We start from the raw sequence: 12,919 nt of genomic DNA, 5'->3' as shown, positions 1-12,919 counted from the left end.
GGGAGAAGGGAGCATCTGCTGTGAGAGAAGCAGAGAATCCCTGAGCTGCCCACGAGATCAATGAAGCAGCTAATACCCAAAGCTGACTAGGTTTCTGAGAGCACTTCAGTTTCAATTCATGTGTTTCTTTACAAGAAAGAAACATGTCCCCTCTACTCTCTTGTGTTAACTTAAGTGACATTTTATTCCTTGTAATTAAGAGAATCTAACTGATATTCCGAGGCACAGCTATAATTACCCGGTTCTTTCTCGTAGACCACAAGATCAGTGGGTGAATAGAACTGGGGAGGCAATGCATCAGTTGGAGAGCCTGTGATAGAGAGGAAGGGACAAAGGGATATGATGTCAAATCATGTAGCCTTTATTCCACATAACCCATTTCAAAATTCTGCTCTTCAGTAAAGCATTGTCCAACTTCCTGGCATAGTTTGCCAATTCTTGAGAGGGCCCACAGTCAATGGATAGTCAATTACAACACTTCTTTCATTTAAAAGAGGCAAACAAAGGAAAAACATATATACTGAGGATCCTTCATGTTTTGGATAGAATGTTTATCCAGTGTTTTTGCTTCCCAAAGCCTATAAAAGATAAACTTATTTCTCATACTACTTAATAATTAATTGATTTCAAGTCTTTCTCAATTGTTTCTTTTCTATATATTTCTCTTCAACATGCCAGAGTGTTTGGGAAATGGTTAAATAAGTAAGTATTAATTAATGAACAAGCAAATGGAAAATTCAAAATCACAATTGTGAGGTCAGTACATAAGTCTACCTGTTATCTAGTTATCAGTTGAATGTTCATTCATAGGATTGCTGCTTTTTATAACATTATATATTCCTAAACTGAAAGAAAGATGCCCTGAAAGGGTTTAATAGTGTAGTATTTAAGTGGAGAAGTTTCAAAGATTTAATGACCAGGGTTCTAACCTTGAATTGACCATATACAAACCATACAATTTTTTTTTTTTACTTAAACTTTGAAAATCTAATTTAGTCAACTCTAAGATGAGAGTAATTAAATTTACCTCACAGGTTCATTATGTGGATTAAGTTAAGTAATGCATATTAAAGCATCCTACTGGTATATAATAAGTACTCAATACTTCAGTTTTAAAAAACAAACTTGGGAGTTGGATAAGAAACACACTCCTCACATATGTGTTTGTCAACTTCTATTTCTATAAGTCAAAGTGAACATGTATGCCTATTCCCAACTCTCCAAAAATGAATACATTGAAGTATATATACATTGGAAACAATTACCAAGAGGAATATATGGTTAGATTATTCATGTGACTTTCAATGTCCATTCATGTTAGGTTCTAAATTTAGTCTGATATTTCTTCTGAATCCGTCCCCAATTCAGCATTATTCCAAAGGTAAGCAGAGAAAGAGAAGTGATTACAAAGTTGTTTGATGTGAATTTTATTTGCACTATGTTAAAGCCCTTTAAAAAAATTGTGCTGAACTTGGTGTCAGACTAGTAGAAAAAGCCCTAAACACAGAGTCAGAAGCCTGGGATTTAGAATTACTTCTTCCACTAACTCAGGGAGCTTCTCTAAGCAGGTTAGTTTCCGTTGTTGGGACTCAATGTTTCCATATATTAAAAGATGGGGTATGAAAAACTCTCACTCTGATATGCTCTTTTTTTTTTCTTTTTTATAAATTTATTTATTTTTATTTATTTACTTTTGGCTGCACTGGGTCCTCATTGCTGCTCGCGGGCTTTCTCTAGTTGCAGTGAGTGGGGGCTACTTTTCGTTGTGGTGTGCAGGCTTCTCATTGCAGTTGCTTCTCTTGTTGCAGAGCATGGGCTTTAGGCACGCGGACTCAGTAGTTGTGGCTTGTGGGCTCCAGAGTGCAGGCTCAGCAGCTGTGGCGCATGGGCCCAGCTGTTCTGCAGCATGTGGGATCTTCCCGGACCAGGACTCAAACCCACGTCCCCTGTATTGGCAGGTGGGCTCTCAACCACTGCGCCACGAGGAAGCCCTGCACAGTGGGTGCAGTAGTATTTAGGGCTCTCTGCTAAATGCCACCTATCCTGACACTGGTTCTCTTGATTTCTAGGTCTGATGGGAGTCTGTTGACTCTGCCTAGACACTGTCCTTTCCACTTCTCTAGTTTCTCACCCCCAAAGAAAGCAATGGTTGAGCACTTCCAGCAAATAGCTTCAGCAATCGCTATAGAAGTTCCAGTACATAAAAGACATATTTTACTTAATTCAAGTAAAATGCTTTTTTTGACAACAGTATTAACTAATATTCATTGAGTTTCTACTGCTTGCCTGGAACTGCATCAGCATAATATGTATATTATTTCTAATATTCTGAACTATACTAAATGTTAGGTTGTTGTAGTCCTAGAGTACAGGCAAGTCATAGTGCTAATAAATGGCAATGGTATAATTTGAACACAGATATGTCTGGCACTCTTTTCACTCTCCAAGCTGCCTTTACTTCATTCATCCACATATTCATTAAGTAGAACAATAGCTGTTAAATGCCTACTATCTATGTGGAATTGCTGAGGCCTTGGGAATAGTGCAGTGAAGATAAAAGATAACCCTCTTTTCTCTCAGAATTTACACACTTGTTTGTAATAAACTCTTAAGAGCCTAAACAAAATTATTGCATTTTGTTGTGCACACTTAATACAAATCATGCTTACCTACCACCTTTACAGTCTGAGTCCTTGTGAGATGGAAGGTACGTCCATTTTCTGGATACGTAACAACACATGTGTAATCTCCATTATTTGAAACCATGGCTATGATAAAACTCAAGTTCATGCCTTCGGGTATTACATTGTTAAAGTTGTGTATTTTATAACAGCCCTAAGAAGAAGTAAAGGAAAAGATGTTTACTATTTAGATACATGCATAGAAAGTATACAAACAAATATATGCATACGCATCTAACTTTGCACAGAACGTAGAAATATCTATGCTGGCTATACTTTTTACAAAACAAAACTATACTTTTCACAAAACTATTTTGCTCATGTATTTGATGATGTTTCTGCAAAGAATGAATGCAGTAATTTTTATTATCATTTCTGCAAGAGGAAAATTAACATTCTTAACTGAAATATGAATTGAAAAGCACAAGCTTCCTGTCTCAAGATCTAGTATTCAAATTCTGGGAATTCCAAGTTAATAGTAAAGCAAGGTTGAAGTTTCAAAAAATGATTAAGGCAAATTAAGTAAATGTATACCCTGCTACTTAAAGAACAATTTTTTTTCATTTTTCTATATTTTTTCACTGATTATGTTAATTCAGAAATACAGTCATGCTGACAAACTAGGCACTGTTTTAGATGTCTGGTTTTGGCATTCTTGATCATTCTGTGAATCACCGTATCAGTTATTTCCAAACTTCTTTGTTTTTCTTCTACTTATCCCATTTTTTTTTTAGTTGAATAGTACAGACTCCAGAATTTAAAAATAAAATATATTTTATGAGTCTTACCAAGAGTTAAGAGTTTATTTGTGCTCCAACTCATATTTTCATATAACTATGTTTTTTTTTTTTTAATTTTGAGTTTAAAATATCTCATTCAACATAACTAGAATCCTGTTTTGGATCTCGCAGCCCCACTAATTGACTATATCATTTTACTTTTTTTCTTTTCAAGAAAAAAATCAATACATCATATTTGACAAAAATATGCATTGAACATTTACTTTTAGAAAAACTTGTTTGTCTTTTAAAAATAAATACTTCATCTATGACAAAAATAATTGGGTCCTCTTGATCTTTAATAATCTGGGAGTCTATTACCAGGTTGTACTTTCAATTTCCCGTGTTCACATATTTAACTTTAATTCTTCTATCCTCGAGGTTTTCTTACTTCAATTCCTGGAGCATGTGTTTTGAAATATGACAGTTACACTAAGTGGCACATTTTGTAATTCTTTGTCACAGGAAATAACATCGTTTAGAAATAGTGCTAAACTTTTGATTCATGGAGATGATCATGAAGAGGACAATGACATATACTCAGTTATTTTTCTGAATACAATTTATCCTGTTTTGATAAGGAGTGACACTAGAAAATTGTCACATCAGCACAATATTTTAATACTCTAAGGTTATTACAAAGTATAAGGCCATAAAGCCCTGTACTCTTATAATAAATTTATGTCAGATTTGGTTTAAATTGAGTTTAGACTATCTATAGAACTCTATTTGATTTTTCTGGCATCTTTCATTTAAACAGTTCAAAGCTATTTGCCTCTTTCATGTGTTAGCTTAGCTGTTCTTAAGTCCTTGTGAAGTAGACAGATCAGACTAAATATGCCCTAGTTTTCAGGTGGAAAAAAATGAGATGGATAAAGAGATATTCTAGGTAACACAGTGCAGAGCTAAAACTCAGTTTTTTACACAGCTGAGTAAAGGTCTTTTACTAGCTTCTTAACCAAGAATGAACATCAACTTTCATCCATTACTTGAGGCTGAAAAAATTATCCTGAGACCTGTGCTTAGGTATACTCCATTATCACATCCAATCCTTATTCCAAACTTAGCAAATTTGGAATGCTCTTCTGCCCATTTTATAGATGAAAATACAAAGGACTATAAAGGTTAAGCGATTGCCATTATCATAGAGCCAAGCAGTGTCAGAGCTGGAATTTAAACCTAGATCTACGTGTTTTGTAGACCTTTCTCTTAATCCCACCTGACACTGTCTCACACTACACTGTGGTCCTGACCTATCTGGGGCCAGCCTCAGTGTTAATAGTGTGGTGTGACTCTTATATGAGGCTGATTCTTACAATTAGTGGTAAACTGGAAAAGCATACTTTTCAGTATGAGAAGTTAGCTATTAATACTAAACTTGCCAACAGTACTTCTTAATAAAATGTTAAAAAAATTTTTTTTTTTACTCACCAAATATCATTTATGTAAAAACTATTTCAAACACATCATTTTAGGAGTCATAGTATGTGCTACAAATATAAAGAAATGCTTCTGACTCAAAGTCTTCTCATTCATTCATTCATTCATTCACCCTTGAGTATTAATCAATAAACCACATGCCAGGCACTTTTTGAGGTTCTGAGAGTACAGCACTGAATAGAACAAAGAATCCACCCTCATGGACTTATCATTAACAGAAAAATGGAATCTGACACATCTAAATAGCAAGGAAAGTGTTATAAAACAGGTGTGTGTTGATCTCTTGCCAGCTCCCCCTTTCTCTTCACCTTATTCCAGACTCTTGAGGATGAACTTGAAATTTGGGCTGGATGTGCCTAAGACTATCATTGGACCTATGTGTCAGTGTTGTAAGTCAGGTTCTCTGGGATTTTCTCTTCTTTCCATAAGGTAGGATAAAAATGTAGGCTGAGGACAGGTTTTTCTTGGAGCTGATTTGTCTAGAAAATTATTTCAAATTGAGGAATATTCCATAAAAAGTAATGGAAAACTTTGGGGTCTAATCTACTATTCAGAAAAATCTGACCATGAAAAATTAAATTAACTAAAAAAAGAAGAAATAAACAAAAGAGGAAAAAGAAAAATAATTAAAAGCTATTAGACTTATGTTAGAAAAGGAAATGAAGAAAATATTTTACATTATAAGTGTTTATGTATGTGGTAAGGGTAGCTTCAGGGCATTGTTGAACTATAAATACCCATTAACTTTAGTCTGTAGTATCTGATAAGCTCTCTCTACGTCTTATAAGCAGCTGCTTCTCTAGGCCCTTCATGGGCCTAAGAAACAAAGGGCATTTTTAAACATAATAAACTATTCCTGAAAATAAATCCTGCAAACTTTTTGATGATTTCAAAATCATTTATTTGGAATCCAGGGGGGGAAAAAAAGATATGAACAAAGCTCTCAATACCCAAAGAATAATAAAAACATGTTTCCAAATATAAGAAATGGGTTAACAGTAAGTGGATTCCACTATGAAGCAAACACTTGTCTGACCAGAAGACAAGTCATTCATTTAGTTGAGCCATCAGTTCCTCATTCTGAATTTAAAAGAGAGAAGTTAAATAGGAGAGCAACTTTTCAACCACATAATGGTAGCCATGGCAACTTACCGCAGTATATAGGTAAAGAACAGCATAAGAAATGATTTTGAGATCCTTGAGAGGAAATAAATCATGTGGTGAGGTACGGGGTGTGGGTGAGGGGATGGCATGACTAAATAAGAATAAATATGTCCATTCAGTAAACCTACAACTTTTAAAGAACTGTGTTAAGGCACAAGGATGGAAAAGACACAGTTCTTAACCTGTAAATAAGCAGTCTAGTGGAGGATTGCAACAAATGCTGTGAAAGGCATACTGGGGTGGGGAAGTGGAGGAAGAAGACCAAACAGAAAACATTTAGAAACTCATCATGGAGAGAAAGAAGACCTGAACTGGATCTTAAAGGATGTGTAGATTATTAACAGTTATGCAGGAGGAGGGCAGACATGGAGAAAGACGCTCCAGAGACAGGAAAAAGTGTAAACAACTTCCCTTCACTCTTATAGCATTTTGCCCTCCATGTTAGTACTTAACTAACTTTATCATAATGATCTCTTTTCACTTATCTCTTTCTCCAGAAAATTTACTTCTATGGGGTAAAGTGGTCGGGCAGGTGGATGAGTACTGTATCTGCATAGCCAGCTACTTGCCCAATACTGGACACATGGTAAATGCTCAATACATTGGTGTTGCATGATCAAAAATATGAACTGAACCAGAGAAGCAAATACATAGACATGGAGCTGCAAGCTCATGTGGTATGCAAATGATAATAAGAGAGTGAGTATATAGACTTATAAGACATGGGATGGGTGAGTTGTAGGATGGGTGGGGAAAGTGGAAGTAAGGATACAAAGAGTTAAACTGAGTTATGAGGTTAAAACAGTTAGAAATATCTATTGACATTTTTGCTTCCAAGATTAAGTTGTTATAAAATACACCACACTTGTTCACAAAGACTCATAAGAGTTTTATACATCAGTCACTTTCAATGAGCAGAACTATGTCATGCATAGACACAGCAGAACTGTGTCTATGCGATAGATACTTATGAAATCTCCCCTATGTGTCAGGCACAGTGTTAGGAGCTGGGCATACAGTAAGTAGCCAGTAAAAACAGAAATGGCCCTTATTTCCATGGAATTTTCTACTCCAGTCTAATTCATTCAATTATTTAATCAATTCCTAAATACAAAGTATATTGGCTCAGTTTTGTGATATGCACTTGATAGTCAAGGGAAAGCAAAGGAGAGAAGTCATTACTTAGTACAGAAGAGAGAAATGCAATCATTATAGTAACAAAGATGCTATGCAATCATTATAGTAACAAAAATGAGATATAAATTAAGTGCTGTCAAAATGTAGAGTGGGTGATTCACTCAGCCTAACTGAACCTCAAGGCTTCACAGATGTCTGAACTGAGTTTAAGTTTAAAAGATGAATCTTAGGTCCCCAGAAGCCCTGAAATTATATGTAGAATGCTATGTGTATATATGTATATATACATAATTAAATATGTATAGTTTGGAAAGAAAATATGGAATTAAATATGTATATTAAATTAAATATGTATAGGGCTTCCCTGGTGGCACAGTGGTTGAGAGTCTGCCTGCCAATGCAGGGGACACGGGTTCAAGCCCTGGTCTGGGAAGGTCCCACATACCGCAGAGCGACTGGGCCCGTGAGCCACAACTACTGAGCCTGCGCGTCTGGAGCCTGTGCTCCGCAACAAGAGAGGCCGCGACAGTGAGAGGCCTGCGCACCGTGATGAAGAGTGGCCCCCGCTTGCCAGAACTAGAGAAAGCCGTTGCACAGAAATGAAGACCCAACACAGCCAAAACTAAATAAAATAAATAAATAAATAAATTTATAAATATGTATAGTTTGGAAAGAAAATATGATACGCACTTCCTTCATACCAAAGGTTAAAAATCACTATATAGGGACTTTAGGAAAAGGGAGGAGATAAAGAACCAAACTAAGCTGTCAGATCAAATTGAAACAAGCACTTTAAAAATAAAGTCTATTAGATAGACCTTGGACTAACTTCCCAACCATATGTGCTATGACAACAAGAAGGCCAAGCCTGGCACTGTTTTAGAAATGTGCTTTCCTGATGGCACTTTTTCAGAGAAAGCAAAGATTTTCCTATTTTCTGAGAGATTTATAAACAATACCTGTACAATTCTGCTTAATTTCACACTGAAAATTAAAGGTGGATGTAAAATACCAATTTTAATGATCACACTGAGGACAAGGACAACCAGCTTTTTGAAAACTGATATCCAGAATGATATCTACTCTGCTAAATAGCAATTGAGAGCATTTCAGCAGCTGCTATAAATGTAACATCCAAAGCACCCAATAAAGTGGTCCTTCTGATCCTTAGTAAGAAGGGGAAAACTGACTTTGTTTTTATAAGTGTCTTTAGGAAAAATAATTCAAATACCTAATTATAACAATGAGAAAGAGAAATAATCCAGTAATATGAATGTTAAGATGGCTTGCCATATTTTAAAGCTCAGTTCTTTGAATACATTTCATAATAATAGTAAAAAAAACCCAACAAGATCATGCTTACCTGTGTCATTACTACTATATATTTGGAAGACCATGTGAATAAACAGGCAGCCTCCAATTTATATACATGTTGTGTTCCAGAAGTTCTTTTAGAAGCTGGCTATTTGAAATTCAGTAAATCACTTACAAACCATGTTTTGCTTTCTAGGCTGGTTACAAATCCTGGCTTACTCAACAAACATTTACTGAACATCAATTTGACTCACAGGATTGTTGAACTAGAGAACTGTGAATTCTGGGCCCTGAATGAAGAAAACCATGCCGTGCAGAAGACAGGATGAGAGAAGAGAAGACATGCAGAGGAAGAAAGTTCAATCCTGCCCCATTAACCTAAGATTCTAAAATACAAATTTTAGATTTTCTGTTCCCTCCAATCTCAGCTTTTCTGAGCGCCTTATGATTTTCCAGGGCTCTCTTTTCACAGGTTTCCTTATGTTCCACAGTCCAGCCTACAACCCAATCTGTGTTCAAAGATTGCTCTGCCCTTCAAAGTGCCCTACCCCCCAGAAGTAAAGACTAGACCACCCTCCCTGTGCCATTTCTGGAGAGCATATGTCTTGGAACCACACAGAACTGGCCTGAAATTCCAGATTCTCCTATTATTAGCTGGATTATTTTGAGCAAATTATATAAGATAATGTAAAAGTCTGGGCTCTTGATACAGATTGCATAGTGCTGAATCTTGGACAAATCACTCAACCACTCTACACCTCAGTTTCCTTGACTAAAAAACGGAGAAAACAAGAGAGTCCACCTCACGTTGAGATATCGATAATGAGTGACATTATTAAAGCATTTAGAAGAATTACTGTGCTCAATAAATGTTAACTTTTATTGTTTATGTCTCCAAACATCTGTTTCCTAATCTATACAAGGATGATATCTACCTTGAAGGATTGTGATGAGTGTTACATGTGATAACATTTAAAGTATGTAGCACAATATATTGTACTAGTAAGATGCAAGAAATGTTAGTTTCCTTTTCCTTCTTTCAATTCATCAGTTTTCATCCTTCCGCTAACAGGGAAGCAAATTTGCTGGAACTGATTAATGTGTCTTTTAACTCCACAGAGTTATTTGTATTACTAAAAGAGACCATTTCTACAATGTCAAGATAGGGAATTCAGCTGATAACAACTGAAAGAGGACTACTGTAGGAGGGTCAAATACCTTGGTGGATGCAGGGAGTGACTGTAGAAGGTGGAAAGCAAAAAACAATAGCAGCATTGCTACACAGTGATAGGAAAATGCAGCTACCAAGAACCCTTATTTTGTTCCCAACATGGAAGCACTCTTAGGAGTAAAGGTGTCAATTACCAAAACGTAAAGAAATAAAAAGCAGTATAACACACATCCATAGCAACCTTTTCATAATCAGAGAATAGAAAGGATGGCTGGTTACTGGTTACCCTCTTTAGTCAACTGCACATTGTTGGTTATCTGCCATGGTGATGATTTTACCACCATGACTTTTTTTTCTTGGTCTTCTTTCCAGGCTTTGTGCTTTCATTCACCCCATAAACATTCTCTCCAGATTTTTATCTTAGCCCTTTTCTCTTCTCACTTTATTTTGTCTTCTTAAGGGCTTCAACTATCACATAGATGTATCCAATTCTCTGTCTCCAGCTTTGATTTTTTTTTATAAGCTCCAGACTGATACACATGTAGCCACTACCTATTGGTCACTGCCACCTAGATGTCACACAGATAAATCTAACTCAATATGACATTATCTAAATTCATTATTTGATCCCCAAACCTGTTCCTCCTCTGCTATTTCATACCTTGGTTAATAGCACTGACATCAGCCCAATCAGGAAAACCAGTAGTCTGGGAATCATTGGAGATACAGAGATGGATATGGCATAACTTTACCCTCAAGATATAGTCAATCTCATAGAATACCTGTACGTAAATCTGTCCCTCTTCTTAAAACCAATAATACATTCTCTTTGACACTCTTGTAGAACTTAGAATTCTTTTTGATAAGAACAGGAATTCTTATTTATAAATTTGTTTGAATTAAACTGAGATCCTTTGGGACTATGTTGGGGAGGGCATATATCACATTCATTACCGTGTACTCCCCAGACCCCAGATATATTGCATTGAATACAGTTGATCTTCAACAAGTATGTGTTGAATATATGCATGAGTAAATGGTTATAAAACAATAAAGGAAGTAAAAAGTGACATTGAAACAGTTACAAATAAATAGCTAATTGAGGGTATATGAGGGAAAATTTATTGCAGCTGGAGAGTACAGGGAACATTTTACAAAGGTGTAGAATTTGATTTGTCCTAAAGAAGAAAAAGAGGATGTTCCAGGCAGAGGGAATACATGAGGAAAAAGAGGAGAAAAATAATAGAATATGTATAAAAGTAAAATTATTTTTTCAGACCATAAAGCATTCAAAATATGGAAAAAGTGGATAGGACCTCATTAGAAACAAGAGACCTTGTTACAGATAAATAGATGAACATATTTTTTTAACCAGAAGACATATTACACTTATTGATGTCAAATTGTTAATATAATTCTTTTAATCCTTTTTACTATGGAAAAGTACAATCATAGAATAAACAATGATCCCTGTACCCATATCTAGAGTCAAAAGTACCAATTCAGGCTATGTCTTATTTCACCTATACCCACTCACTGCAACCCAATATTATTTCAAAGCAAATCACAGACTTTATACAATTTAATTTGTAAATATTTCTGTGTGTACTTCTAAATGACAAGACCCCTCCTGAAAACATAACTACATTACCATTATCATAATTTAAAAAGTAATAATAACTTAGATATCATCAATATTCTGTCTGTGTTCATATTTCCCTGACTTTCTCATAACATGTTTTATAGTTTGTTTCAATAAAACATGATCCACTTAATGTCCATATATTGCAATTGGTTGTTATATATCTTAAATCAGTCTCCTCTACCTCCCCTTCCTTTCCTATCATCTCCCTTCCTCTTAATCATTTTACTATAGAATGAAGCATATATGAAAAACACTCAAAACATATGTGTGAGTTAATGAATTAGTATAAAGCAAATACTTTTAAAACCACCACTCAGGTCCAGGAATAGAACATTACCAGTCACCCTTGAAAGCCTTTCACATGTCCCATGTCAATCACACCTTCTTTACTATCCCCCAAAGTAGCATCTATCTATACCTTCATAGTGAAGTCACTTCCTTGTTTCCATGTATGATTTTATCACTCATATATGTCCTTAGATACTATATTCTCATCCACTCTAGTGTTTTAAATGTTTTATGTTTCTTTTAATCTATACATTCCTACTCTATGCCTTTCTTTTTTTGCAATTTATCTGTTGACTAACACAAGACATTTGGCCTGTAGTGTGTCTCACAATTTAGATTTTGCTGATTGCAAACTCATGGTGCAGATCAATACATTCCTCTGTTCTCTATATTTCCTGCAAAAATGGCAGCAGGATCCAAAGGTTTTATCAGACTCAGATTGAATCCATTTGGCACAATTATAGGTAATATTGTGTTCTTTCATCAGAAGAAAAGTGGCTGTTTCTCTCCTTATGATATTAACAGTCGATGCATAATGCTTAGATTTAGTAATTCATTGGGGTTTGCAAAGTGATTATATACTTCTATAAAAGTACACTTCCCTGCACTATGTCATTACTCAATATATCAATACATTTCTTATAGAAAAGGCAGAATAAAATCTTGGCTTTTTTCACCTTTACTTACCGGTTTTCAAAGTAAAGTTTTTATTTCCTATTCTCATCCAAATGTGGCCATATTTTGAAATAGCATTATGAACTTATGGATTTAAATTTAATTCATGAGATTCAACCTATTGCAATTAATATCCTTACTAAAGTTTAAATTCTTCCATCCTTGGCCAATGGAAAACTCTTAAAGTTGGCTCCCTAAGTCACTTCATTAATGGCTTAAACAGAGACAGATACTAAAATTTTCAACTAGGATTGTAGAATTGTCTATTTCTTCTTTTAATTTTGTCAACTTTTCCTTCATGTATTTTGAAGCACTGTTATTAAGCATATATACTTTTTATTATTTTCATGCCTTCCTGATGAGTTGACCCTTTTATTATTCTGAAAAGTCATTTCTATCTCTGATAATATTAATCATCTTAGAGTCTACTTTATATGATATTGGTATATCCATTCTAACCTTTTTATTTTTATTCATCATTTATTTTTGATCAAAAATTTTTCTCCATTCCACTTTCTTTTAATCTTAAGGTATTATTTGTTGTGTTTATTTTCTGTTTGCTCCTCTTAGTTTAGATTTATTTCTGAAATAATTAATTTTCTTCTAAGTTTTTACTGAGCTGTAT

General features: G+C 35.0%; 1 protein-coding gene across 2 annotated transcripts in view; it reads right to left on the bottom strand.

Annotated features, from left to right (window-relative positions):
* IL1RAP (interleukin 1 receptor accessory protein) overlaps positions 1-12,919 on the bottom strand; it is a 125,894-nt gene that overhangs the window by 28,748 nt on the left and 84,227 nt on the right. For both annotated transcript variants that reach the window (XM_060100129.1, XM_060100130.1), the window contains exons 5-6: positions 2,670-2,835; positions 239-310 (exon numbers count right to left, since the gene is read on the bottom strand). In XM_060100129.1, the coding sequence (XP_059956112.1) occupies positions 239-310; positions 2,670-2,835 (238 nt within the window). The remainder of the gene's footprint in view (positions 1-238; positions 311-2,669; positions 2,836-12,919) is intronic.

This window comes from Mesoplodon densirostris, chromosome 5 (assembly GCF_025265405.1).
Source record: "Mesoplodon densirostris isolate mMesDen1 chromosome 5, mMesDen1 primary haplotype, whole genome shotgun sequence".
Lineage (NCBI taxonomy): Eukaryota > Metazoa > Chordata > Mammalia > Artiodactyla > Ziphiidae > Mesoplodon > Mesoplodon densirostris.
The sequence above is the reverse complement of the archived record's forward strand: the minus strand, read 5'-3'. Positions and strand labels throughout refer to the sequence as shown.